Source organism: Girardinichthys multiradiatus, chromosome 5 (genome assembly GCF_021462225.1).
Source record: "Girardinichthys multiradiatus isolate DD_20200921_A chromosome 5, DD_fGirMul_XY1, whole genome shotgun sequence".
NCBI lineage: Eukaryota > Metazoa > Chordata > Actinopteri > Cyprinodontiformes > Goodeidae > Girardinichthys > Girardinichthys multiradiatus.
In genome coordinates this window covers 7,498,628-7,526,170 of record NC_061798.1, presented here as the reverse complement: position 1 = coordinate 7,526,170, position 27,543 = coordinate 7,498,628, and the positions used below count along the sequence as shown (strand labels likewise).

Sequence of the window (27,543 nt, the reverse complement as noted above, 5' to 3'; positions counted from 1 at the left end):
CTATCTATCTATCTATCTATCTATCTATCTATCTATCTATCTATCTATCTATCTATCTATCTATCTATCTATCTATCTATCTATCTATCTATCTATCTATCTATCTATCTATCTATCTATCTATCTATCTATCTATCTATCTATCTATCTTCTAAAACCGCATAAAGGTTTTGGGATGACCCCCATCTTTTTGTTTACGTTGTTTGCGTTTGGATTTGAAGTTTGCAGCAGCGACTTTAAGAAGTCCCACTTTTTACGAGGAGCTCCTGAACGCAGCAGAAGGAGCATAAGCTGCGGCCGGCAGGTGGGCGGGGACCCAGCTCACCTGCGAAAAATAAAACAGCGCACCCGAGAAGATGTGCATCCTGTCTCAACCTCCACTCCGAGCGGCGGGTCGGTCCTGCGGATCACCGAGCTGACACATTGCTCTTCATTCCGGGAAGGGGAATCAGTGAGACGTCGGAAAGTGAAGCGGTCAGCACCTCCCAACACGGACACAGAGCTCACCTGCCGTGCCTGTTGCTGAAAGCAAGGTTGGCGCTTTTACTTATGTATGTTTTTTCTTCCCTTTGCTGGTAAAAGTAGCTTATCTTTGCATTATGAACTGTGTAGGGATTCCCTTAAACTATGGCGCCATTCAAACAAAGAATTAGAGCTTTAAGTGACTTTAGGTTTGCTGGAGATGAGGTCAGTCGTACCTGGACCAGGTGTTCCCAAATAAGACTGAAAACTGAGTCTCTGACAGAACCAGACTATTGTTAACACGTATGATGTTCTTTTTACTTCAGTATACAAACGAAATCGTACCAGTGAGTACCAAGGTATTTGTCCCCTGATAGAAGGCAATATGAATCTCTATAGTGATCAGGTTTTTTTTCTCAGTGACAACTGGAGCCCACCTGTAGGAAGGTAAAATGTTTCTTTGATGTAACAGGAAATAACATGTAAAATGACACCAGTAGCAGCACCAAACATGCTTCCATCTAACCTCTCTATTCAGGTTGGTGTCCCTGTAATTAAGGCAGGTGCAGTTTCCTGTCTGCATGAATTGAGCAGCTGTTCTTTCCCTCCAGGTTACAGATTTTGCTTACTCACACACGCATACACAAGCAGCCATCATATTGGCCTCTCTGTCAGGAGTTGCGTATACGATGTTTCCTCAGCTGGGGCGAGGCTTTTAAATAGTGATATGAACAAAATGATGGTACTCTTCTTCTTTTTGTTCAGCTCAGACACCCAGCTTCACAGTTGGCTTGGTTATAAAAAAGCCTACTTCCTGTACCTGCCTGTCCAGCTCTACCTGGAACATCTCAGAAATTGAGCATTCTGACTCATTGAACCTGAGCATACATCACCCCTTCAACTTTCTGCCCTTGTGTGAGTGGCCTGGGCTTCAGGTGGCAGGCTCGTGATCAGCGCCTTAGGTAAGAGCCTGGATAAAGCATGAACTGACAAGCAGCCAGGAGCAGAACAGCAAAGATGATGCCGAGAACACATAAGATTAAGCTGTGCAGCTGGACTGCCTGCAGGATAAACTGCAGAAGCTTGTGTTGAAGCACAAAGGCAGTTTGTGCAACTTCCTACTGAAGTTAACTCATGGGTGACTCTGAAAGCGAAGCCACAAACGCATGACTGCAACGCTTTAGAAAGTATGGTTATTTTGCTAGAAACATTAGTTAGGATGCCATTTCCTCTGTCCTGTGGCGGTGCTGCAGGATGCAAGTGCTCCTCCTCCCCCCTGCTGATCCTCAGGAGTCTGAGCACATAATGCACTTAGGAGAGACCGTGGTGGCACCTTGTGTACTTATCCCTTTATCCCTCACTCGATAAACATGCACACTCTGACAAGTGTATTTATCCCCACACACAATCACTCGTAACACTGATCATCAACTTTAGAAGAAGCTGCTCATATAAACAAGTTTTAAGAGGGTTCATGTCCATTCTTCAACATCTGTGCTCTGAAGATGCGAAGTGTAGAATCGGAATCTAGATGATTGGGGTGTACCTTCTTTAAAATCAAGTTGTTTCATTTTTTTTTTTTTTCTAATTTACTTTCTTCTTTGCAGGGTGTGGTCAGGATATGATAGTGCAAGCCTGGACAGAGAGAAATAACATTCCATTCTCCCCTTGCCCTAATCAAAGCATCACTACAGCAATTTCCTTCAGGAATCTTAGAGAGTCGAAACGTGCTGTCAAGCAGACCAGGTGAAGTTACAGTAGCACATTTATCTGTTTTGAAAGTTTGGGAAGTGAAAGGAGGGTTGTAGCTGAGCAGAGGTAAGGGAGTTTGTGGAATTTCACCAGAGATGGTGAGGAAGAAATGAGGGCAACTAGCAGGATATACAGGTCCTTCTCAAAAAATTAGCATATTGTGATAAAGTTCATTATTTTCTATAATGTAATGATGAAAATTTAACATTCATATATTTTAGATTCATTGCACACTAACTGAAATATTTCAGGTCTTTTATTGTCTTAATACGGATGATTTTGGCATACAGCTCATGAAAACCCAAAATTCCTATCTCACAAAATTAGCATATTTCATCCGACCAATAAAAGAAAAGTGTTTTTAATACAAACAACGTCAACCTTCAAATAATCATGTACAGTTATGCACTCAATACTTGGTCGGGAATCCTTTTGCAGAAATGACTGCTTCAATGCGGCGTGGCATGGAGGCAATCAGCCTGTGGCACTGCTGAGGTCTTATGGAGGCCCAGGATGCTTCGATAGCGGCCTTTAGCTCATCCAGAGTGTTGGGTCTTGAGTCTCTCAACGTTCTCTTCACAATATCCCACAGATTCTCTATGGGGTTCAGGTCAGGAGAGTTGGCAGGCCAATTGAGCACAGTGATACCATGGTCAGTAAACCATTTACCAGGGGTTTTGGCACTGTGAGCAGGTGCCAGGTCGTCCTGAAAAATGAAATCTTCATCTCCATAAAGCTTTTCAGCAGATGGAAGCATGAAGTGCTCCAAAATCTCCTGATAGCTAGCTGCATTGACCCTGCCCTTGATAAAACACAGTGGACCAACACCAGCAGCTGACACGGCACCCCAGACCATCATTGACTGTGGGTACTTGACACTGGACTTCTGGCATTTTGGCATTTCCTTCTCCCCAGTCTTCCTCCAGACTCTGGCACCTTGATTTCCGAATGACATGCAGAATTTGCTTTCATCCGAAAAAAGTACTTTGGACCACTGAGCAACAGTCCAGTGCTGCTTCTCTGTAGCCCAGGTCAGGCGCTTCTGCCGCTGTTTCTGGTTCAAAAGTGGCTTGACCTGGGGAATGCGGCACCTGTAGCCCATTTCTTGCACACGCCTGTGCACGGTGGCTCTGGATGTTTCTACTCCAGACTCAGTCCACTGCTTCCGCAGGTCCCCCAAGGTCTGGAATCGGCTCTTCTCCACTATCTTCCTCAGGGTCCGGTCACCTCTTCTCGTTGTGCAGCGTTTTCTGCCACACGTTTTCCTTCCCACAGACTTCCCACTGAAGTGCCTTGATACAGCACTCTGGGAACAGCCTATTCGTTCAGATATTTCTTTGTGTGTCTTACCCTCTTGCTTGAGGGTGTCAATAGTGGCCTTCTGGACAGCAGTCAGGTCGGCAGTCTTACCCATGATTGGGGTTTTGAGTGATGAACCAGGCTGGGAGTTTTAAAGGCCTCAGGAATCTTTTGCAGGTGTTTAGAGTTAACCCGTTGATTCAGATGATTAGGTTCATAGCTCGTTTAGAGACCCTTTTAATGATATGCTAATTTTGTGAGATAGGAATTTTGGGTTTTCATGAGCTGTATGCCAAAATCATCCGTATTAAGACAATGAAAGACCTGAAATATTTCAGTTAGTGTGCAATGAATCTAAAATATATGAATGTTAAATTTTCATCATGACATAATGGAAAATAATAAACTTTATCACAATATGCTAATTTTTTGAGAAGGACCTGTACAGTAGCAGAGAATTTCTAATTTCTACAATTATACCCAAATAAATACAGCCACCTTGGCTATTCACAACAAAACTGTGCACAGTTGTTCTGTGAAGGCCTCAGATGTTTGTTTGAGAGCATTGGTGAAGAAAAAAACCTTGAAGACCAAGGAAAACATCAGATGGGTCAGGGGGAAAGTTGAGAAGTTGCAACATTGTTTTTAAAATAATATACCAAGCTTTGAACATCTCCTGGATCGCCGTTCAGTCAATTGTCAAGAAACGCAACAAACCTGCTAAGACATGGCCTTCTACCTTTTAATGCCCGACTAGGCAAGGAGAGCATTAATCAGAAAAGCAGCCAATAGGTCCAATGTGGGGATGTGTTTCTCCGACGACAAGGAAGCTAGCCAGAGTTGATGGGAAGGTGGGTGGAACCTAAATCCAGGGCAATCCTGAAAGAAAGCCCCAAAAGACTTGAGACTGGGATAGGGGTTCATCTTCTAGAAATGGAAGCGTTTAGGTCAAAGCACATTTATGTTACAATGACCCAGTCAAAGTCCAGACCTAAATTCTGTGGTAAGACTTAAATGTTGCTCCTCAGACTGATACTTTCCATCTAATATGACTTAGCTTGAGCTAATTTCCAAATACTGTGCAAAGCCTTTAGAGACATACCCTGTCACTGTACTAAAGTGGTTTGAGCAGTCCATGCTACACTTTTCAGTTTTTTATATTGGGGGGGGGGAAGTCACATATGCTTCCACTTCACAATTATGCAATATTCTCAATCTGTCACATAAAACTCAAATTAAATTCATTAAGGTCTGTGATTGTTCCATTAAAAAAGGGAAAAATGAAGTGTAAGTACCTTCCCAAGGGACTGTGGAAAACTGTGGGTGGTTGAACTGCAGGAAAGGGAGTTGAGGTGTAGGCCACCTTTCTTTTCTTCCTTTGTTGGACAGGCTCAGGATAAGGATACTCAAAATGACACAGTACAACAAACAGCTGTTGCAGCGTCGACGTGTCTGAACCTGTGCTGTTCCTCTAATGTGTGTGGAAGTTTGTTTGAACATGCACCTCATTTGAAAATGCAGTGAATGCATGGAGACAAAGCCCATTATTTTAGGTTTACACCTCGGGATGAGTTGCTGTGGAGGGCACTGCACAACAAGTTATCATGACTGTTTCTTGTTGGAATAGCTCAACAGCCCTTTAGCTGGTCCACGTTTACACTGTAATGTTTTTTTTTATCTCCTCCTGTTATAACATATGACATTCCTTCTGTTGTATGATTCAAATATAGTTTTATCTTCTTCATACTGACTGCCACCAACTAAAGGCTTTGTTGGCCTCTCTGTGGAGGACACCTGTGGTTTTAGCCACCCTGAGGGATGGAACCAAATATTATCTATGCAGCACCGAAAATGATGTGCCTTTGCTAATATTGTAATAAGGTGTTCTAACAGAGCAGGGGCACTGAATTAAGTTGCTTTAAATTGCTTTTAAATGTATCCCTTTTTGGCATTCTTCAGTTGGAATACCAAGTAGCTGATATTGGCTTGGTTAAATTGACTGTGTCAGAAGCCAGCCTGAAGTCTTCTGCTTTGCAGACTGCATGTAGCTTGCCAACTGTAGTCCTTTTAAACCAGTTGGCTTAAAGAGTTGGTCCAAATCATCATCAATATATGGTTTGGCGGAAGGTAACAAGCTAATCGAATGTATGCTGTATCAATCTGGTTCCTATGGGATACACTTTTGCTAAATGACCTGCACCAAAGGAACAGATGGTCTTTAATGATGCTGCATAACTGATGCAACAATGCAAAGGTTGACTCTGTTCTTGGCAGAGCTAATGGGTTGCAGTGGATCTGTCGGATTGCTGCAGCAGACGGGACTATCCATCCTAACTCCACATGAGTTAGCTCAGCTGAACAAAACCACATCAAACTTAACAAGTCTTGTGAAACATAGTGGACTCTTATATCCTCCAACATAGCGTTTTATCCCACTGATACTGAAAATGTTTTTTGGAGTCTTACACTGCCGACGTTAGCCAAAACAGATCTGTTTTAGTTAACCATAGCAATTTAATAACAGCTACAAATTTTATAAAAAAGCATTTACAAATGCAAATCAAATTTAAAAGTAGCATCACAATTAAGATAATTTTTTTATTGAAACTTTTGTCACACAGCAACCATGACGGACGCGGACAAGTTCCTGTATGGAGACCGCAGTGGCATAAATGACCCTCTGGCCCAGGCCGACTGGGCCTCCAAGAAGCTGGTGTGGGTCCCCAGTGAGAAGCAGGGCTTTGAGGCCGGTTCGCTCAAAGAGGAGAAGGGTGACGAATGTGTGGTGGAGCTGGCGGACTCTGGCAAGAAGGTGAAGGTCTAAAATATCTTTGTGGATTCTCAGTCTGTGAACTGTAATTGAACTGTTCGGTGTATTTCCCAGCAGTCAGCAAAGCTTGTAACTGTGAATCTTAGGTGAAGGTAAACAAGGATGACATTCAGAAAATGAACCCCCCCAAGTTCAGTAAGGTGGAGGATATGGCCGAGCTCACTTGCCTGAACGAAGCCTCCGTCCTGCACAACCTTAAGGAGAGATACTACTCCGGACTCATCTATGTGAGTGAATGAGAGTCTACAGGCTTTGTGCAGAAATCCCTGTGCCTCTTGAGCTTTAAACTTCCCATCCTGTCTCCAACAGACATACTCAGGTCTCTTCTGTGTGGTGATTAACCCCTACAAGTACCTGCCTATCTACAGCGAGGAAATTGTCAACATGTACAGGGGCAAGAAGAGGCACGAGATGCCCCCCCACATCTATGCCATCACTGACACGGCCTACAGGAGCATGGTGCAGGGTGGGTGTGACTGGGGGGCTTGAAGGAAAACCTCAGGAGTTGGAAGTTTTCCTGTTCAAATGAGCAGTAATTGTTTTTAAACTACAATGTGTGCTTGCCTGTGTTCAGCAGAAGCTACAGACTTGTACAGTCCTGCACTATGTTGCTCTTTGCTTTGCAGAAGCTTTCATTTAATTCCTGACTGTTTTTTTGTCCTATTATTCTGTTTTCCTTTAACAGATCGTGAGGATCAGTCCATCCTTTGCACGTAGGTTTCCTTATTTCTTTTTTTTTTTTTTTTTTGTGAAATTTCCAACATAAGTGTAAATGTGTTAAAAAAAAAAAAAATGGTAAAGATATGAGATCAGCTACTGTTTGTAGTGTTGAGCTAGGACTTGATTACCCAGAGGCATGGGTCGGTTACCATTAGTTTGATAACCTTGGTACACCTTAAAGGAGCCAAACTGGTAATAGATTTCTACACAACGTTTCTATGATTTTAACTCTACAATAAGATGCAACAAAAAGTGTCATAGTTATTAGAGTAATGCAGTCCTGCCCCTTCCGCTGCTGTTGCTGCACACTGCCAGTCAGCTTGCTGGAAAAAAGGCTACTGCCCCTTTCTCTCACAGAGACAATACATCTGGCAGCTTCAAAATGTGGCTTAAACCCCAACTGGATGTGCCAAATGTTTTCAATAACAATATTATAACTGCAGTTATCAATGTAAGCTGTAGGAATAATCAGTGCTTTGGATCCTATTATGTGTTTGTTAAAATTCTTGTTCATGAAACCATGGAATTTGCACAAACGAATCTGACACCGGCCCAGGTGTAATTACTACCAGCACCTACAGTTCTGTGGGGTTCTAACCTGGACTTTTAAAGCCGTTGGTGAGCCACCAGGTTTAAGAATCAATATAAGCTTGATTTTCTGACCTTTCGTACTACTCGCATTTGGACATGCCAAATATCCCAAGTTCGAATTTGTCTAGATTTCAGAACATAGGGTATCATTTCATCTCTTCTTGATGGTTTTTGTTTTTTTTATTAATGTCCATACAGTTGGGATCTGACTTCTTTTTAAATGACTGCATTTAGTATTTATATGATGTGCTTTTTTTTTCTGCAGTGGTGAGTCAGGAGCTGGGAAAACAGAGAATACAAAGAAGGTCATTCAGTATCTTGCTCATGTGGCTTCATCCTCAAAGTCCAAGAAAGACCAGGTTGGTGTGAAAACCAAACAGCCATTTTTTTTCCCCTCCTGTTCTAACAGTGGGACAGGTGAAAGTGAAAACGCCTCAGTTCTTCAGCTCCTCGGTTTCCTGATCTTTCCACAATGTTGTCTTTTGTAGATTTCCATTTTAGTCCAGATCTGTAAAGGTATGCACCTTAACAAGCTGTGAGGCGACAATGATGCATTCCTGTCTCAGGCCCTGACATGCCTGCCTCTCATGCAGTGATTGAGCTGAAGCAAAACACAGATCTTTATACGCACATACCTGTCCTACTACTCTTATTGGATGTTTAACAAGACTTGGCATGGAGTGTTTTATAAATAAATTAATCATGGGTCATCAGTTGCCACCAGGTTTCCTGTGCAGTGATGTAATATCTGACCTGGACTCTGTTTCTAATGTGCTGAATTTTCTTTCTTCTCTCCAGGGCAGTGCTGTGTTTTCACATGTGAGTTCATCCTTCTGGCTACATATGCGTCAATACTAACAGAAAATCAGCTATTCTTGTCTGGGTGTCACTGAAACGGATCAAAGATTGTCATACAGACATTTGTATTATAAATCTCATGGTACAGCCAGCGAGCCTTTAGCTTGAAGACTGAAAAACAGAACTTTCTTTCTGAGTAAAACTCCCATGTTTGCAACATTTGTACAGAAAGGGAAGTTCAGTTTGTGGCATGCAGGTCTCGTGTAAAACCACAACATGTCGGTGTTACTCATGACAGAAACGCTTTAACAGTTTGTAAGCCCTCAGAAAGGGAGCAAGCCAACGTTTTCTCTAAAGCATAAGCTGAATTGCTTTGAAATAAGCATTTAAAGTGCTAACAAGCCATTACCTGAGTGCATGGGTTGGTTCAGACAGTTGTATGCTCAACATTTAGCTGGCTTCCCCATGAAAGAGCATTTTACTAGAAACCCTGTGTGTGGCTAAACTTTAGTGCAGCTCATGTTCTACGACTCCACCCAGCAGCTGCTTTCATTCAGTGTCCAGTCTGTCATTGTTTTGTAGGTATTTTTGTTTGCATTATGTTTGGTCATCTTTGCTAACCTGGCTATGGTGTTTCCTGTGCTGTGTTGCTTGTGTCTGCATGGAAAGAGCCGGTGTCACCAGGGTTTGAAGCTTGAGCAGGCATGCTGCTCTGCGGAAGCGTACGATATGCAGGAATGTGCAGGATCTGTATTTTGCTTGTCCTTGCATGTGGTTGGTTGGGCAATAATTTCACCTGAGGTCTGTCTTTTGAAAGTTAAAGGAAGGTTTACAACACAAGAAAAATACTTCTCTGTTTACTAATGAAGGATGAGCAGCTTTGTGTGGTTTGAGTTTCTCCTGATTGAGTCATGATAAAACAAGTGTTATTTCTCTCTTCTCCGTTAGGGGGAGCTGGAAAAGCAGCTGCTGCAGGCCAACCCCATCCTGGAGGCCTTTGGCAATGCAAAGACAGTCAAGAACGATAACTCTTCCAGATTTGTAAGAGTGACTCAAAGGCTGCTAAATTAGTTTACTGCTGGTAACAACTACTTTAGCTGCAAGTGTGATAAACGAATACGACCCTCAGAGATGGGCCAATTCACCTTTTAACAAGAACTAGTTAATAGTTTTTAACACTGAAATAATTGAACTAATTCTTGTTCATTAATCAATCTTTTTTTTTTTTTAACTGTCTTTAAAAATATATAGGTCATAAATTAATAAACGGGTCCTATTTAATTGTATTTCTATTCGGGCATTTATCAGTTTATCCACATCTGTTTAATACCCTACTGGTGGTCACAAACTATTTTATTTTGGCAGAAAGCTCCTCTGATTTTTTTATATTCATACAGTTTCAGAAATGTATAAAGTTTCCATTAGGAATACATTTAATTATAGCTGCTGTTAATGAGGTTGGTGCTCCCTTTTTTTTTTGTCTTAAAAAAAAAAAATAAGATTGTGTTTGAACATGTCTATTTTCACTTGAATTGTTTTACATCAACATTTATGCTGCTGTTTAGTCTATACTGGGCTCTGTGATGGTCAGAAAGCAAAGTTACATGTCACTAAATGTATTAAAAATGTGGTTTCATTCCCTGCCTGCAGCAGAAGGCTGAAAAATGTTAGGATAATCTAAAGGTATTGGTGGTTAGGGCGTTAAAACCTTTTACCTTATGTCAAGTTCAACGTAAGGGTTGCAGATGCATATGGCTATCACTAAGCTTTTGTCTTTGAGAAGAAATCGCATGACTCCAGGAAAATACAAGCCAAAGTTGGTTCTAAAACTTTGTTAGCTAACATATTTACTCATAAAGCACATTGAAAGAACACCAGGGAGAGCTCTGTAGGTCCTAATATGTTATCAAACTTGCTGAGTATTCCCCACAACTGAGCTGATGTGAATGTGTATCTACAAACTACCAGTTGTTTGTTTTTTGAGAAAGTACTTTAATTTACATCAAAATGTGTGCTTTTTTTTTTTTCTGGTGAAAAGGGAAAATTTATCCGAATCAACTTTGACGTCAACGGCTACATCGTTGGAGCCAACATTGAAACTTGTATCCTTTTCAGAAAAACTGGATTCACAATACATCTGGACATAAGATTCATCAAGCTCAATGACCTTTAGATAGAAAGCTGGAGCAAGAGCACCATTTTCCTCTTTAGGTTTTGTATTATGTACAATTATAGTTACCACTAAAGTAACTGGTCTTTACTGGTTTGCCCTTGACTGAAACTTCAGATCTGCTGGAGAAGTCTCGAGCCATCAGACAAGCTAAAGAGGAGAGAAGCTTCCACATCTTCTATTACATGCTGACCGGAGCAGGAGACAAAATGCGCTGTGAGCCTTTAAACTCTTGGTCATTACGGTATAAGAGCAATAAGGAAGCTGGCATGAAGGGGAAGTTGCAAAATAACTATTGCTTAAAGATGCCAATCCCAAGATCAAGACTCTGTGGAACTAGCTGCAGGCAAAACAAATGACACTAGTTAATTTAAATGTGTTTTAAAATAATGCTCCAATTAGCAGTAAAATGTGTAATCCAAGCCTTCTAGTCAAGCTGTGTGAACAATTAAAAAGATTGATATCCAAATTTGAAACTGAAAGCTGAGTACTGAAATCATGTCTGTTTTGTACTCTAGTCAATCAGTTTCATAGTAGTCACCTCATACTTCTTTCACTTTATGAAACAAATGTATTTAACATTTTTCATTGCTCCCAATCCAGCTGAATTGTGTCTGGAGGATTACAGCAAGTACCGTTTCCTGTCCAATGGAAACGTGACCATTCCTGGGCAGACAGACAAGGAAATGTTCCTTGAAACCATGGAGGCCTTTAAGATCATGAGCATCCCTGAAGAGGAAATAATTGGTACTTTGTTTCATTTCTTGTTAAAGTGTCAGCTTTGAAAAGCTTTTTTTTTTAAAATCATTTTCTTTTACTTTTTAACCTAACTGTATTGCTTTATTGTAAATGTAAAACTGGATGAGAGATTACCAACCAGTGTTACAGTAATATATAATCTCTTAACGTTTGAGCCATTTTCTCTTCAGGTCTGCTAAAGGTGATTTCAGCTGTGCTGCAGCTGGGGAACATGATATTCAAGAAGGAACGTAACTCGGACCAGGCGTCCCTGCCTGATGACACAGGTACAGTTCAGTATTTTTGTCGGCTTTTATTTTCACATGTTCCTGTTCTACCCTGTTTAATTTCATCCTGTGATGTTTGCCATGTTTCACTCCCAGCTGCCCAGAAAGTCTGCCACCTGCTGGGCATCAATGTGACAGACTTCACACGAGCCATCTTGTCTCCCAGAATCAAGGTCTGCACTGCAGCTCATTCAGAATGACTGAGACTTGTGATTCAATTTAGCTCAAACTTCTATCATCTAAAATACTTTTCCTTATCAAGTCATTCCTGTTCCTTACAGTGAAATATGGTGATGCTTGTGCTTTTCAGGTTGGTAGGGACTTTGTTCAGAAGGCCCAGACCCAGGAGCAGGCGGAGTTTGCTGTTGAGGCTCTGGCCAAAGCTTCGTATGAGAGGATGTTTCGCTGGCTGGTATTGAGAATCAACAAGGCTCTGGACAAGACTAAGCGACAGGGAGCATCGTTCATTGGAATCCTGGATATTGCTGGATTTGAGATTTTTGAGGTAAAGAAATATGTGTATGATGAGCAAGCACTCTGAAGTCTCTGATCTTTTGATTTGGATGCTGATGAAACATGGGTGGGATGAGTTGTTTTGACTCCCTGAGTTAAGCCTATTTGTTTTATGCTCAAGGATGCATCAGAAGGTTGTTTTTTTTTTTTTTTTTACAGCTCAGCAGGATAAAATGGCTTTGTTAACAGACTGCAGCCTGTAACCTGACGGTTTATTTAAAAAAAAAAAAAACCTTCATCCACATCCAAGTATCTGTAGTCATTTAAATTCATTGTAATCTGAATCAATTAAAGCCAGGCCATTTGAAGTGGTTTGGTCTGACACAAAGCAAACATGCAGTTTGGACTTCAGAGCAGAAAGTTGGATCACATTTATTACTGAACCATGGCTTGGCCTGTTGAGTTAACCTATTTATTTCCTTTCTACAGCTAAACTCCTTCGAGCAGCTCTGCATCAACTACACCAATGAGAAGCTGCAGCAGCTCTTCAATCATACCATGTTCATCCTGGAGCAGGAGGAGTACCAGAGGGAAGGCATCGAGTGGAGCTTCATTGACTTCGGCTTGGACCTGCAGCCCTGCATTGACCTCATTGAAAAACATGTATGATTATTCTGCCTTGTTCACCTCGGACCCAATGACATGGAATCATTAGAAGCTTTCAGCATAAATTAATAGTCCAGTTGCAGTCTTGCAGTGGAGCTCCGGGCATGTAGCTGTTACACCTGTTATTATTATTATTATTATTATTATTATTATTACAGTGGTAAGGATTCTTCTGACGTGTGTCTCTTCATTTGGTTTATTCCAGGCTGGTCCTCCAGGGATCCTGGCTCTGCTGGATGAAGAGTGCTGGTTCCCTAAAGCCACCGACAAAACGTTTGTTGAGAAACTGGTTCAAGAGCAGGGAACTCACCCAAAGTTTGTTAAACCCAAGAAACTCAAGGATGATGCCGACTTCTGCATTATTCACTATGCAGGAAAGGTTCGAACACACAGCTAAATTTGTCATCAAATATTCAGCTAAAGGAGAGCAGATTTACATTGCGTCAGTTAATCGAACTGGCAAATAAAAAAAAAAAAAATCTATTGACCTAAATGACGAAGAATACTTATTATTTTAGCATTAAGTGCATCTTGAAGTCATCATTTCAGAATGGACTGTTTAAATAATCATCAGTCTCCCTGAAGCTCATGTGCAAACAGAACAGCACTAGTTCAACAAAACAAGTCTGACATTTATTTGATTTCCTAACTGTTGATGTTGACAAACATGATCTATCCTGTGGAGCTGTCTGTAACCTTTTAATTTGCATATTCTGGTAACAGTTCATGAATCCCCCCCATATTCATCTGGTGTGATACAGGAGGATTCTTCACCTTTACCTCTAAATGTCTTCCCTGATGCAGGTGGATTACAAAGCGAATGCATGGCTGATGAAAAACATGGACCCCCTGAATGAGTGTGTGGCCACTCTGCTAAACCAGTCCACTGACAAGTTTACTTCTGACCTGTGGAAAGACGGTAAGTAGTGACTGAAGTTATGCGAAATGACTTGTTTGCTTTAGACGGACCCACTATCTGTGGAAAAAATGTTAAAAAGCTGCAGACTGGGCGCGGCGGTGGCGCAGGGGTAAATCACGCAGCCCATATTCAGAGGCTTTAGTCCTGGACCCAGCCCGTCGAAGCTTCAACGTCCGGCCCAAATGACCTTTGCTGCATGTTTTCCCCCTCTCTCCACCACTTTCCTGTCAATGAGAAAATAAAGGCCACTAGTTTACTAAAAAAGATATAAAAAAGCTGCACATTAAGTGGACTTCAGACAGAACCATCATTTTGGAGTTTAGGGACTACGATAGGCAAGGACCTGTTACCATTTTCAGCGGTTTTCAGAAATTAGTTTCAAAATGAAGGTTTTGCTTCATGACATTATTAGGGTTTAAAGTGCTCATTGTCTTTCTGAATGAGGTGACAGTTTGGTGGAGTTACCCATTTTCTTCAGTTATATGAAGGACACAGTAATGCAGGTAAACCCCACCGTACCTCGACCTGTTGCTGCACACCGACAGTCAGCTGACTGATTTAAAAAGGTCTTTTAGACTACAACAAAGACAAATTCAGCTGTTGGGAAAAATTTCTGCGCACAAAAAACAGAGACCTGACTTGGAAACTAAAGGAGCCACTGATTACTTTTAATACAATACTTATCAAACTCTAAGCATCATGTCTGCTAGGGCAGGCAACCTCAGGCTTCGTGAGCAGAAAAGCAAAACATTTTTATTTATTTTGTTTGTGTATCTCATGACTTCACAGTGGACCGTATCGTCGGACTGGATAAGGTGGCAGGAATGTCTGAGTCTGGTCCGTTCAAGACCCGTAAAGGCATGTTCCGCACAGTAGGCCAGCTGTACAAGGAGCAGCTAGGGAACCTCATGACCACTCTCAGAAACACCAACCCCAACTTTGTGCGTTGCATAATTCCCAACCACGAGAAGAAGGTACGATGTTTCTGTTTTAGGTGCTCTCCAGATGTTTCACAATTGGATTTGCTCTGTGTCTCCACCCTCCACACAATTCCCAAGACTAATTGTGGCCTGATATTTTTTTTGTCAGGCTGGTAAACTGGACTCTCACCTGGTTCTAGATCAGCTGAGATGTAACGGAGTCTTGGAGGGAATTCGTATCTGCAGACAGGGCTTCCCCAACCGGATCGTCTTCCAGGAGTTCAGACAGAGGTGACAATTTTGAAATGCACATTGAATATTTCAAATGATGCCTCATCACACTCTCAGGTGTGATATATTAGGGACATGGTAAAGGTTTTGGTGTGAATAATAAAAACTGGGTTAGGTTGTAAATGGCTAAACATTCATACAAGCTGTGAGGCACACAGACAAAACCAGATGTATGCCTGTGACCTTTTGAAATGGATCCTGTCCATCAAAAAATGCTTTCTATGTATTTAACATAAAGATTATTTTTGTGTTTCAGATATGAAATCCTCACTCCAAATGCCATTCCAAAGGGGTTCATGGATGGCAAGCAAGCCTGTGTGCTCATGGTAACGCTTTCAGTTTCAGAGGTCAGTAGTTTATAAGAATGTCTTGTTAGCTTATGCTCCATGCATTCCCTTTCTGACAGATCAAGGCCTTGGAGCTGGACCCCAATCTGTTCCGCATCGGCCAAAGTAAAGTGTTTTTCAGAGCTGGAGTCTTGGCCCACCTGGAGGAGGAGAGAGACATGAAGATCACTGACGTGATCATGAGCTTCCAGGCCTGGTGCAGAGGATATGTAGCTCGGAAGTAAGAAAGATATATAAATGTTATATAATTTTAAAATATTTAAAATGTAATGCGTCAAAAGGACTTTGCAGTAGAAAGCAAGAAAGCGGAAATATAGTATACAAACATACTTTGTTTTTTTTTTATAATCCCAGAGCCTTTGCTAAGAGACAGCAGCAGCTGACCGCCATGAAAGTCATCCAGCGAAACTGTGCTGCTTACCTCAAACTCAGGAACTGGCAGTGGTGGAGGGTTTTCATCAAGGTGAGATCAATGGAAATGGTTAATAGTGGTCCAATATAATTCTACCATTACATCTTCAAACATCAGCATCATAAGAGCAGTCTGGACAGTAGCTTGCATGTTGTGACAGACATGTTCAAAAGCTTATCTATTTAAATCATGCATCAAACTAACATATTGTATTGGTTCTCTCTCAAAAACAAAGGGATGCTGCTTAAAACCAAAGCCTAAACAAACTATCTGTAATACACGGCTCTTTCAAGTCTGTGCATGTTCCAAGTGCATTTTGCGCAATGTACAAGAGGTTATGCATGCAAAGGAGGTTGGTGCAGGTGAGGCTAAAAAAGCTGCCTTCAGCTGCTGCACTAACATATGAGACAGGCAGATCTTTACATCAGCTTGTCTGGTTAGTTGAATATGCACTGCAAACAAGGAACAAATCGAAATGGCTTGCAGTAAATCTGCTAAAAATACAGAAATTTCAAAAACCCTATCTCAGTATTATGGTTATAAACCACTCGTTGTCTCACACAACTTTCATGCATACCTGAAAGTGCTTTGAATCAGGTCTGCAGATTTTCTATTGGGCTTTCAGGGTTTTGTTTTAGGGTTTTGCTACTTTAACAGAGAGTTTCTGTCAGTCCTTGTATCTGACCATGACAACATGTGTTAAATTGGAGAAAAGTGTTTTTAAAGTATGAACATTCTCTGAAAGTCCTGAAGATGCATCTTCAGTTGTTAATTCACAGTAGGTCAAGTCTTTAGTCTGAAGCTCTTTAGGAATCACGTTGTTGAATCTAGAATATTGGGTCTATGTGGTATTTTTAATGGCTTTAACTAAAGCAGCAGGAAAACAGACTCTAGGTGATGGTGTCTTAAAGATCCTGTTTAAAATTGGTTCTTGGCATTTTTGTCTCTTGTTCCTTTTTAAAAATCATTGCTTCATCACTTTAGTTTAAAGATTAAATAAATCACTGGTTCTCTTTAGGTGGCTTAACAAGCAGCAAAAGTAATTTTTGAAAGTGGTTCCATACTGGACAGAAAATTAGGGAGAAGGAAAAGAAACCCTATTAATGACCAACAACCTGCAGCAGCGTTGATCAAGATCAACTTTAAAGTTAGTTGGGCTCATTAGAAATAAATGTATAGAAATGAGGGGTGGCTCAAATCTGCACATTACTGTAGTTAAATTTATCAACCAAGCCTAAGCTGATGGTGAATCATTAGCAATTAGAACTTAGTTAGATATTGCTTTCAAATATGAGAAAAAGCTTAACAAAATATTTTATGTTATCTGTGTGAATCCTGATCATCAGAAATGGCTTGCTTAAAAAGTAAACTAGATATTGGAGAACTGTTGCATCCGTTATGAGTAGGGTTCAGGAGCGGATGAGGATGAGTGCAGTAGATGGAGATGCCATCAGAACTGAACGGTTTAAAAAAAAAAGAAATGGCAAGAACAAGTTTTATGTCGCAGAAATGGAGCAGAAACTTAGAAACATGAGGTTGGATTTAAATTGGACTAAATCCTTGTCGGTAAATAGATAAGATTTTACTTTATCCAGAGGAGTTTTCCGTCTACTAATAGTTGGTAAAGTCCGTCATTTCTATTAGTAATGCTACAATGTTAATGGTTAAAATATTTCTGGCCTCTCCCCAGTTTCCCACGATCCTAATGTCAGTTTTTATGTAAATGTTTATTCACTTGCAGCCAGGTCCTGTACAGGTTTAAAATACAAAGTTCTTTCTGAAAGTTTGAAAAATATAATTGAAAAAAATTTGGTTTTTAAATGTAGGCCTTTGATTAGCTGGACAAAAAACTCCAATCTGGCAATCAACTTTCAACAGTCACGGTCTGGCCTCTAGACCCTCTAAAAAAAAATTTTTTCTTACTTGGACCTGTGGTTCCTAAAAGGGTCCGTTTGGTGAAGCATAATCCACTCTACTAGGTGATCCAAATTGATCACGATGCCAGAAATTCTGTGAGTGAGCCCTTTATCTCTTTGCTGCTTTGCAGCTTCATTATTGTCTTTCATGATTGGTAAAAATTCAAATAAAAGCAATAGTATTCAATTCTTTTATTTTATTTTTTTTTTACTCGAAAATCAATTTTATAACAGTTGGAAAGGTCAAGAAATGTAAAGAGTGGAATATTGAAATAGAAAATTTGTTGGAACAATGTATTTTATAAAGTTGTACCAATGTCTTAAGTTTGAATTTTTGCCTCCAGGTGAAGCCTCTGCTACAGGTGTCCCGGCAGGAGGAGGAGATGATCGCTAAGGAAGAAGAGCTGCTCAAGGTGAAGGAGAAACAAATCCAAGCTGAGGAGCAACTCAAAGAATACGAGGCTAAACAGCAACAGGTGAGTCTGTGGAGCAGGATTTGTAATTGATCAAAATTTCTTCTTCAGAAAAGTTTGTAAGCCTTTAACTGTGGCCCTCTGACTGGGCCCTTTCCAGCTGAGTGCAGAGAAGCAGGCCCTTCAGGAGCAGCTGCGGGCAGAGACCGAGCTTTGTGCAGAGGCTGAAGAGATGAGAGCCCGTCTGGCCACAAGAAAGCAGGAGCTGGAGGAGATGTTGCATGACCTGGAGTCCCGGCTGGAGGAAGAGGAGGAGAGGGTCAATCAGATGCAAACTGAGAAAAAGAAGATGCAGCAGAACATCACAGTCAGTCAAGATCAGACACCAAAATGTTAGGTGCATAGTATATCTTGTGTATTAACTTTGCAGGTCGGTTTTGCTCATCCAGGACCTGGAGCAGCAGCTAGACGAGGAGGAGGCAGCCAGACAGAAGCTTCAGCTGGAGAAGGTCACCACAGATGCCAAACTGAAGAAACTAGAAGAGGATGTTATTCTGCTGGATGATCAGAATAGCAAGCTCAACAAGGTTTCCTGACTTTCATGACAAGATGGCAGTTGAAATGATTTCTGTCATAAGTTTGGCCTAAACAAAACAATGGGGACTATTTATTTATTTGTAACTGCAGGAAAAGAAACTGCTTGAGGAGAGGATCTCTGAGTTTACCATTAATTTAGCTGAGGAGGAAGAGAAGTCCAAAAGCTTGCAGAAGCTCAAGAATAAACATGAAACCATGATCACTGATTTAGAAGGCAAGTGTTTAAATAAATTTTTTTTTATGGCCTTTTTAAGTTACTTCATGTTTGGAGTCACGTTTTTCAACTTATGTCCAGATCGTTTGAGAAAAGAGGAGAAGATGCGCCAGGAGCTTGAGAAAAACCGTCGTAAACTTGAGGGAGACTCCACTGAGCTCCATGACCAGATTGCAGATCTGCAGGCCCAAATTGCTGAGCTCCGTGCTCAGCTGGCAAAGAAGGAGGAGGAACTCCTTGCTGCATTAGCCAGGTTAGACAAAAACCCAAGTTTTTACCGTAGCGAACTATAAATTTGCAAACAGAGGCTTTACATTTAATTTAAATAGAAATATAAAGTAAGAACACTTTAAACTAATGGCGCTTTGTTATTGCAATACCAGGATCGAGGAAGAGTCTGCAGCGAAGAACACAGCCCAGAAGAAAATCAGGGAGCTGGAGGCACAGATCTCTGAGCTGCAAGAAGATTTGGAGCTGGAGAGGCAGGCCCGATCTAAGGCAGAGAAACAACGCAGGGACCTGGGAGAGGAGCTGGAGGCCCTCAAGACTGAGCTGGAGGACACGCTGGATTCCACCGCAGCACACGTAGAGCTAAGGTAATGACACAAAATTTGGTCTTTTCAAACAGGCCATCAGTCCTGCTGTGAAATTAGAGTTGGAAAAGATTTGAGCATCTTGTTGCAAATTGTTTTCTATGCTTTTGTAACTGTCCCTCTAGGGCCAAGCGTGAGACTGAAGTTGCTCAGCTGAAGAAGACTCTAGAGGAAGAGGCCAAGGCTCATGAGCAGCAGATGGCTGACATGAGACAAAAACACAACCAGGCATTTGAGGAGCTTAACGAACAACTGGACCAGGCCAAGAAGGTAAGGAACACAGCAGTCAGAGACGGAAAACTGCTACCAAACATGTAAAAACAAACCATAATAATCTGAGTCCTGTATCACCCCTGTAGAACAAGATGTCCATGGAGAAAGCCAAGCAGGCCCTGGAGAGTGAGTGGAATGAGCTGCAGATAGAACTGAAGACTCTGACCCAAAGCAAAGGAGACTCTGAACACCGCCGGAAGAAGGCTGAAACACAGGTCCAAGAGCTGCAGGTCAAATTTGGAGAAAGTGAGCGACAGAGGCAGGAGCTCTCTAATAAGATGAACAAGATGCAGGTATAAATTGTTTGAGATGTATGTGTTGAAGGGGGAATGTGAGTTATTTGCTAACTATGGGTAAGGTGGTTAAAATTACTTTTGATCAGAAGTCATTTAATGTTTTTCAATCCCTACAGGCCGAGCTAGATGCCGTCAACGGCCTTCTGAGTGAAGCAGAGGGCAAGAACAACAAATCCAGCAAGGACCTGTCTACTGTGGAGTCTCAGCTGCAGGACACGCAGGTACAACAACTGTAGACGTGTCCTAGAACTGGGTTCAACGGTCTGACACGATTCTCATTTGGAGTATCATTATGCAGGCAAAGACAATGATAAACGTTCCTTTGCGTATGGGTTGTATCAAGGTATATGTAAAATATTTAAAATATTCCATTACTGTTCTCGTAGATTTATATACTTTTAATGAGATGCCAAAGAAAATGCTAGATTGACAGGAATCTTCTCCGATTGTACATGGCAGCCTTGCTCCTCCCCCACCCGCTGCTGTGCCCTGTCTGTCAGATGGTTGAAAGGTTGCACCTGTCTGTTGACTGACAAACTTGGCAGTTTTTTTTTTTTTTTGCTATCAGAAATATTTCTAGTCATGGTGTGAACTGTATTATGTGACATTATTTTTGCAGCAGCTACTTTTGAAGCAACCAGATCATGATCATTTCTTGTTAAAATGTTTGCGTAAATAGTCTGGTAATCAAACTGAGAATATCATACTTGCCCACACTAAAATTTGATAATGGTGTAAATGAATCTAGAAAAAACTGGCAGAGTCCTCGTGAAAGGGACTCGAAGGCTTCAACAGCTTTCACTTTTCTAAACTTGGAGTCTTTAATTTGCTGAACTCCAGGGGCTGCTCCAAGAGGAAACTCGTCAGAAGCTCTCCCTAACCTCCCGCTTGAAGCAGATGGAGGAGGAACAGAATAACCTACGGGAGATGCTGGAGGAAGAGGAGGAAAGCAAGAAAAACGTGGAGAAACAGGTTGCCTCTCTGCAGGCCCAGGTTGGTCCACAGTGTTGGCACAGAGCCCCTCATGATGTTTTTAAATCTTTAAGACTTTATAAGAACTTTGATCAAGAGTCCCAATAGGTCTTAAACTTGCCAATATTTTTCATTTTTTAGTTGGCAGAGATGAAGAAGAAGGTGGACCAAGAGGGTGTATCACTGCAGGGGGCAGAGGAAGGCCGCAAGAAGATCCAGAGGGAGATGGACAACATCATGCAGCAGCTGGAGGAGAAGACAGGAGCCTATGACAAACTGGACAAGACAAAAACCCGTCTGCAGCAGGAGCTGGATGATCTTCTGGTGGACCAGGACCATCTGAGACAGATTGTTTCCAACCTGGAGAAGAAGCAGAAGAAATTTGATCAGGTATGTGTTAAACCGACTTTATGGACCAAAACTGTGTATAGTACAGTTGGGAAATAAATGAAAGCAGAGGTTTGTGGGTTTGGTTGCTAAATCCATCCTAATCCTTCTTACTGGTTAGATGTTGGCAGAGGAAAAGGCGATTTCAACTAAGTACGCTGAGGAGCGTGACAAAGCCGAGGCTGAAGCCAGGGAGAAGGAGACACGAGCACTCAACCTGGCCCGTGAGCTTGAGACCCTAACGGGCCTGAAGGAAGAGCTGGACCGCACCAACAAATTGTTGAAAGCTGAGATGGAGGGCCTGGTCTCCTCCAAGGATGATGTCGGCAAGAACGTAAGTTCAGCTACTGAGGATTGGCTCTAGAACCTTTTGCAACTATGTTCTCTAATCAAGTCCGAAGCTCAGTGTTTATCAATGCAAACAATCTGCAGGTCCATGAGCTGGAGAAGTCTAAGCGGGCCATGGAGCAGCAGTTGGAGGAGATGAGGATTCAGCTGGAGGAGCTAGAGGACGAGCTGCAGCTCACAGAGGATGCTAAGCTGCGTTTGGAGGTCAACATGCAGGCCATGAAGGCTCAGTTTGAACGAGACCTGCAGGGCAGGGACGAGCAGGGAGAGGAGAGGAGGAAACAGCTGGTTAAACAGGTACAAGGGTAGAACACTGAGCTGAAACTGGAAACAAATGGTTAAAATATTCCTTCATTCTTTCATGTGCTGTTTTGATTGAAACGTGTTTTGCTCTTTAAGGTGCGTGAAATGGAGCTCGAGCTGGAGGACGAACGTAGACAGCGCTCTCAGGCCCTTTCCTCCAAGAAGAAACTTGAGATGGACCTGGCGGAACTGGAAGCCCAGATCGATCTCGCAAACAAAGGACGCGATGATGCTCTGAAGCAGCTGAAGAAACTCCAGGTAGAGGACACAACCATGTACAAAGTTCTGTGCGCTGTAAATGGATTTATTTTGGACATGTTGAAATGAATTGAATCAGTTATTGACTTGAGTATTTGGATATGCTCTCCAGGCTCAGATGAAAGATCTTTTGAGGGAGTTGGAGGAGCTCCGTTTGTCCAGAGATGATGCCGTCAATGAGGCCAAAGAGACTGAGAAGAAGCTGAAGTCTATGCAGGCAGATGCCCTGCACTTCCAGGAGGTATGGGTCAAAAGTTGCAAGCAGCTCAAGAACCTGTCTCACTGCAGAACGCGATGTTTACTGATTAACATGAACTACAAACCCTAATCAGAAATTCAGCTTAACTCAGCAAAAGTATTGAACGTTTTCCCATTTTGTCAGATTACAACCACAAACATCATGGTGGTGTTGGAATTTTATGTGGGAGACAAACACAAAGTAGTATATAACTGATCTAAAATTTTTATGTTTTGATATGGTTTTCATATTTTTTAACAAGTTTTAGTGTTGGATCCTTTTGTATCATTCTTTCTTTTTGGCCACCTTTGGGGTATCTCTATCAGTTATAAACGTCTAGAGAATGACATTTTTGCCCTTCTTTACCAAATAGCTTGACCACAGATTGGAGAGAGATGATCTGTGAACATGCTCTGATCTAAACCATTCCATTGTAGCTCTGGCTGTAGGTTTAGGGTCATCTGCTGGAGCTGAAAGCTCCATGCAGGTTTCAGGTCTTTTTGCATCCTCTAAAACAGGGATCTCCAATTCCAGTCCTCAAGGGCTGGTGTCCTACAACGTTTTAGATGTCCTGGGTCCATTGCATCTGAATCAAAAGGTTGAATTGCCTCTCCAGCATGCAGTGGTGTTTGATAGAATCCTGCTAATGACCAAATAATTTATTTGAGGTGTGTTGAAAAAGAGATGCATCAGAGTTTTAGGACACTGACCCTCGAGGACAGAAGTTTAACAGGCTTTCTTTCATCATTGCTCTGCATTTGGTTCCATCGGTGAACTCTGACCAGGTTCTGTCTCTGCTTAAGAAAAGAATTTGCACAGCAAGATGCTGCCATTAGACCATCTCCCACGTTTGCCATGTTCCTCACATGGCAAAGTACATACAACAAAATGTATGACTTTCATTGGAAATTGAATTTTTGCCAATTTCAGATGATTGATGGAACAGAGCTGAGAGATGTTCAAGGTTTGGGATGTTTTATGACCTAATCCTGCCTGATGTGTATATAAAGAAATATGCAGTCCATTTAATCCAATATTATAGATGCTTTATAAATAGGATCAAACTGGAATGTATGTAATTTACTTTGAACTTGACTACATTGGATTCAGTTTATTATTCAAGCTGAGAAAATGGTGTATGGTCTATTGCATGGTGCTGTTAACTGCAGCAATCCATCATGCAGAGCATGCATGTAGAAATGGTGGAGAGGCAAACTCCCCTTTTAACCGAAAGGGCCCTGCAGCAGAACATGGCTGTGTGAACGGCCATCTGCTGCAACCAACTGAAGGTTTGAGGAGACGGAGCAGATGCACAAAAAAATCCAGAAGCACTGATCCAAATGTAAAGAGTTAATAGCAGCAGTGGCTCTTTTACTGGCTTCAATTGGTAGAGAAACAGTCAAACCTGTGAGCTCTGAGTCAGTTGTAAAACATATGCCATGGAAAACCGTACAAAACAGTTAGTCACAGCTGTAGCTCCTTCAGTGGCTGTCTAGTAGAGATGTAGCTAAACACAGAAAGAACCAAGTGTGTCATCTGTGGAAATTATTTCATGTTCAATTGGCAAAAGAAGCTACTTTGACCTGCTGATGCATTTAAAATGCCCCCAAAATTAAACTCGCTCTCAAAGTTTCAATGTGCTGTCAGAGTTTTGCAGTTGGTGTGTGAATGTAATTGACTTAATGTACCACTGCATTAATTATTGTACAATGGTATTGGTCATGGTTAGGAAATTACAAGTTTTGACAGAATTAACAAGCGCATTGTTGGTATCGGTGTATGTTCCAACAGCCTCTACAGTATGAAATGCATTCTCCTGAGGTCAATTTGTGTGTTTTGGTTTTCATCAGGATCTGGCCACAGCTGACAGAGTTAAGAGACAGCTTCAGACTGAGAGGGATGAGCTGCAGGATGAGATTAACAGCAGCAACACAAAGAAGTATGGGCCCAGTGACATTAACCAGTTCTATAAATCAAACCTTTTTTTGCAACATATTTGCATCCATTACAACAAGAAATGGATTATTTCTTGATTTAATTTGAGCGCATTAACAGTAATTTTCTCCTGGCAGTTCTGTGCTGTTGGATGAGAAGAGGAGGCTGGAATCTCGCATCGCTCAGCTGGAGGAAGAACTGGATGAAGAACATCTGAACACAGAGATGGTTAATGATCGTGTGAAGAGATTGAATATACAGGTAAGATCACTAGATCTTCTGCTCCTCCCAGCGGTGAAAAGATGATCAGTACTTTATTTTAAAATTAAGATTATGTCCTGCATGTCTTTGACCTTAGACTGATCAGCTGACCACAGAGCTATCTTCAGAGCGCAGCAATTCCCAGCGGCTGGAGGGTGCTCGTTCCCAGCTTGATCGCCAGAACAAGGACCTGAAACAAAAGTTGCAGGAGCTTGAGGTCACCATCAAGTCAAAGTACAAATCCTCCATTACCTCACTGGAGGCCAGGATTGCTCAGTTGGAAGAGCAGCTGGATGGAGAGTCAAAGTGAGTGGTAGTTAAATAACTTATACAATTTTATGCTTTTCCCTTGTTCATGTTAAATAACTCTTATTTCAGGGAGCGTCAGCAGGCTTCCAGGTTGGTCAGGAAGACAGAGAAGAAACTCAAAGAGGTGATGTTGCAGGTTGATGATGAGCGACGCAACACAGAGCAATTCAAAGATCAGGTAAGTTCTGTCAGTTTTCCTATTCAAAATAAAAGATGCATCTATTTTTTTATTGTTGATTTATCTGTGATAGTTATGTTATTAGTTGCACACACTTTGTCACTAAGCAAAACAATAGGGGCACTGTGTAGCTGTGGTTTTCACTCCAGCTTGAATGATGCATCAGCAGGTACCCCGGATGCACCGTTTAGATCAACCGGTGAGGGTGGCAGATGCTGCAGGTGCATCAGAAAATCATCCAGAGATCTGAGCTGCCCAATCTTCCCACGATTGGCTCTCATCAGTGATTAGCTTGTCTGTATTGCTGGTTTTTTTTCTCTTTATTGTCCTCATAAAAGAAATCATGATCTTTCAAAATTACGACAATCATACTCGACCTCAAAGAAAACGCTATCAGCCAAGTTGCTCCCGATTGGTGCATCATTATAGGACACTCACTTTCAGTGTCACTGATAATCACATAACAGTTTGGGGGGAATATGCTGTCTTAGATGATGAATAAAGTCCTTAGACTTGCAGATTCGGATCAATTTTAGTCAGTAGGTGATCTCTGGTAGCGTGTGCTTCAATATTGCTTCTCATCGGCGGTCAATGACCTCATAAATAAGGATGGTCTGATAGGGAAAAAAAACACTTTACCCTCCAAGTAAGAAAAACTCCATCCACTTTTTGTCATCACTTCTGCGTGGGGCATCCCCCAGCTGGCTGTTAAGGAATGTTTCCAGTTTTTCTTCTCAAATCCAAGTAAAATCTCTCTCTGCAGGTGGACAAGACGAACAGCCGAATGCAGCAGCTGAAGCGGCAGCTCGAGGAAACTGAGGAGGAGCTGACGAGGGCCAATGTTTACCGCAGGAGACTGCAGAGGGACCTGGATGACGCCACTGAGTCAGCTGATGCAATGAACCGTGAAGTCAGCTCTCTAAAGGGCAAGCTCAGGTATAGAAACTCCTCCAAAATGGGTTCAAACGGCCATGCTCTGATAGAGCAAGTCTGATTTTAACTTTTGGGAGTGGAGCTTTACAACCATAAAGGGAGGCTATATGAGGTGTATATACATGAAGAAGAGTCACTGAGCTTATAAAAGAAACTAAACTAAGTGCAGTACTCATAATTACTCTGAATTTTTAGAACTTTGCATTGTTTAATAATAATGCCACATCTTTCTGCTTCTGTGCCACATTTGTGCAGCTTGTTTAACATTTTTATTTATTTGTAGACGGGGAGATTTGCCTTTCAACATGCGGGCCAGTTTGACCCGCACTGGTCTCGACAGCGAGGACGATGGGACATCTGAAATGTCTGAGCCCACAGCCGAGTGAGCTGAGTCAGAGAGCCAAAATGGAAATAATGTGACTGCAGATAGACTGAAATGTTAGCCTTACATTAACCTTTTACATGTAATTCTACAGGCCAAAATATCTCTAAAAATATGCAGTAATTTTTTTTTTTTTTAAGAAAAGTTTAACAAATGCTTTTCCTGCCTATTTTTATAATTAAAGGGTATATTATACTGTTAAAATATAATGCTTGTAACATGCAATCACAATTTCTGAAATGGTGTTTTTGCACTTATTCTTTTGTCCTGGAAATAATGGTTATAGCCCCTGCAAATGTTTGTACTGTAGGTTTCCCCCTCAGTCTGTTTATCATATGAAATGACAGAAAGGCACATGGTTGGAAAATGTTCACATTTCCACTATGGTAAAATTGTTAATGACACACACTGTTGTATTGTCATCTGTTTGGATGCTGTATAATCCCACTGTTTTTTACACTTGGCAATTATAGGTGATGGGTCATTTAAGAGCTTCATTAATTATATATATTTTTCTCAATAACAGACAGAGTTTCTACCAGTACTCTTGTCTCCCAATTCAAACAGCAGCATATTTTTTTTTTTTTTTTTTTTTGTATAATGCCCTGCGACTGAATTTTCAGACAGGTCATTGATTCACAGGTTTTTGATCATATGGTTCTAAGGCTGATTTGTTTTTTAAAATGACTTTATGCAATAAAAGTAAGAAATGCATTGATACTTTTTATATCTTCAGTTCAATTTTATGTTTAAGGGGCTTGGTTTATTTGCAACATTTTGTATGGACTCTTACAAACCTAATTTAGAACTACATTGTCATCTGAGTTTTTGGGATTGTTTTCGCTGTTTTTGTTTTTAATGAGGTTTTCTAAGGATTTGTGGTTCAAACAAGATGAGTTTTAAAAATTCTCTTAACAAACTAAGTAAATACTAAAACAGAATGTCACAAACGTGTCTTGTAAATTAAATTCCTAAGACTCCATGATTTGGTATTTTTCCATAGAAAGACCCACACGTTTCAAGAAAGACAATCAGAGGTCCTGTGTTCACCCTGCTGCACCACTGTCCATGTTATATAATGG

General features: G+C 41.4%; 1 protein-coding gene across 3 annotated transcripts; it reads left to right on the top strand.

Annotated features, from left to right (window-relative positions):
* The first annotated feature begins 363 nt into the window (after positions 1-363).
* LOC124867814 (myosin-9-like) lies at positions 364-27,181 on the top strand. Of its 3 annotated transcripts, XM_047364443.1 has the most exons (44): positions 364-533; positions 2,070-2,208; positions 6,135-6,325; positions 6,430-6,570; positions 6,653-6,809; positions 7,029-7,056; positions 7,920-8,013; positions 8,453-8,473; positions 9,401-9,493; positions 10,491-10,554; positions 10,740-10,838; positions 11,226-11,369; positions 11,552-11,647; positions 11,744-11,820; positions 11,958-12,152; positions 12,590-12,763; positions 12,972-13,145; positions 13,571-13,685; positions 14,475-14,659; positions 14,775-14,896; positions 15,153-15,222; positions 15,303-15,463; positions 15,598-15,706; positions 17,916-18,047; positions 18,145-18,351; positions 18,434-18,571; positions 18,672-18,795; positions 18,877-19,048; positions 19,179-19,391; positions 19,514-19,658; positions 19,748-19,954; positions 20,074-20,178; positions 20,798-20,950; positions 21,071-21,319; positions 21,438-21,650; positions 21,749-21,961; positions 22,064-22,225; positions 22,338-22,466; positions 24,314-24,402; positions 24,536-24,659; positions 24,757-24,965; positions 25,038-25,146; positions 25,910-26,082; positions 26,363-27,181. In XM_047364443.1, the coding sequence occupies exons 3-44, from the start codon at positions 6,140-6,142 to the stop codon at positions 26,463-26,465; spliced, it is 5,874 nt and encodes a 1,957-aa protein (XP_047220399.1). In that variant the 5' UTR covers positions 364-533; positions 2,070-2,208; positions 6,135-6,139; the 3' UTR covers positions 26,466-27,181. The 3 variants fall into 3 exon arrangements, with proteins under 3 accessions (XP_047220399.1, XP_047220398.1, XP_047220400.1); XM_047364442.1 differs by lacking the exon at positions 2,070-2,208; XM_047364444.1 differs by lacking the exons at positions 2,070-2,208; positions 8,453-8,473.
* The last annotated feature ends 362 nt before the right edge of the window (positions 27,182-27,543 follow it).

Excerpts from the sequence above, each read along its gene's own strand:
- LOC124867814 (XM_047364442.1), top strand. The coding sequence starts at position 6,140 with ATGACGGACGCGGACAAGTTCCTGTATGGAGACCGCAGTGGCATAAAT. Across the intron at positions 7,057-7,919 it reads GATCAGTCCATCCTTTGCAC|TGGTGAGTCAGGAGCTGGGA; the intron begins GTAGGTTTCCTT and ends TTTTTTCTGCAG. Across the intron at positions 10,555-10,739 it reads TGGAGCCAACATTGAAACTT|ATCTGCTGGAGAAGTCTCGA; the intron begins GTATCCTTTTCA and ends CTGAAACTTCAG.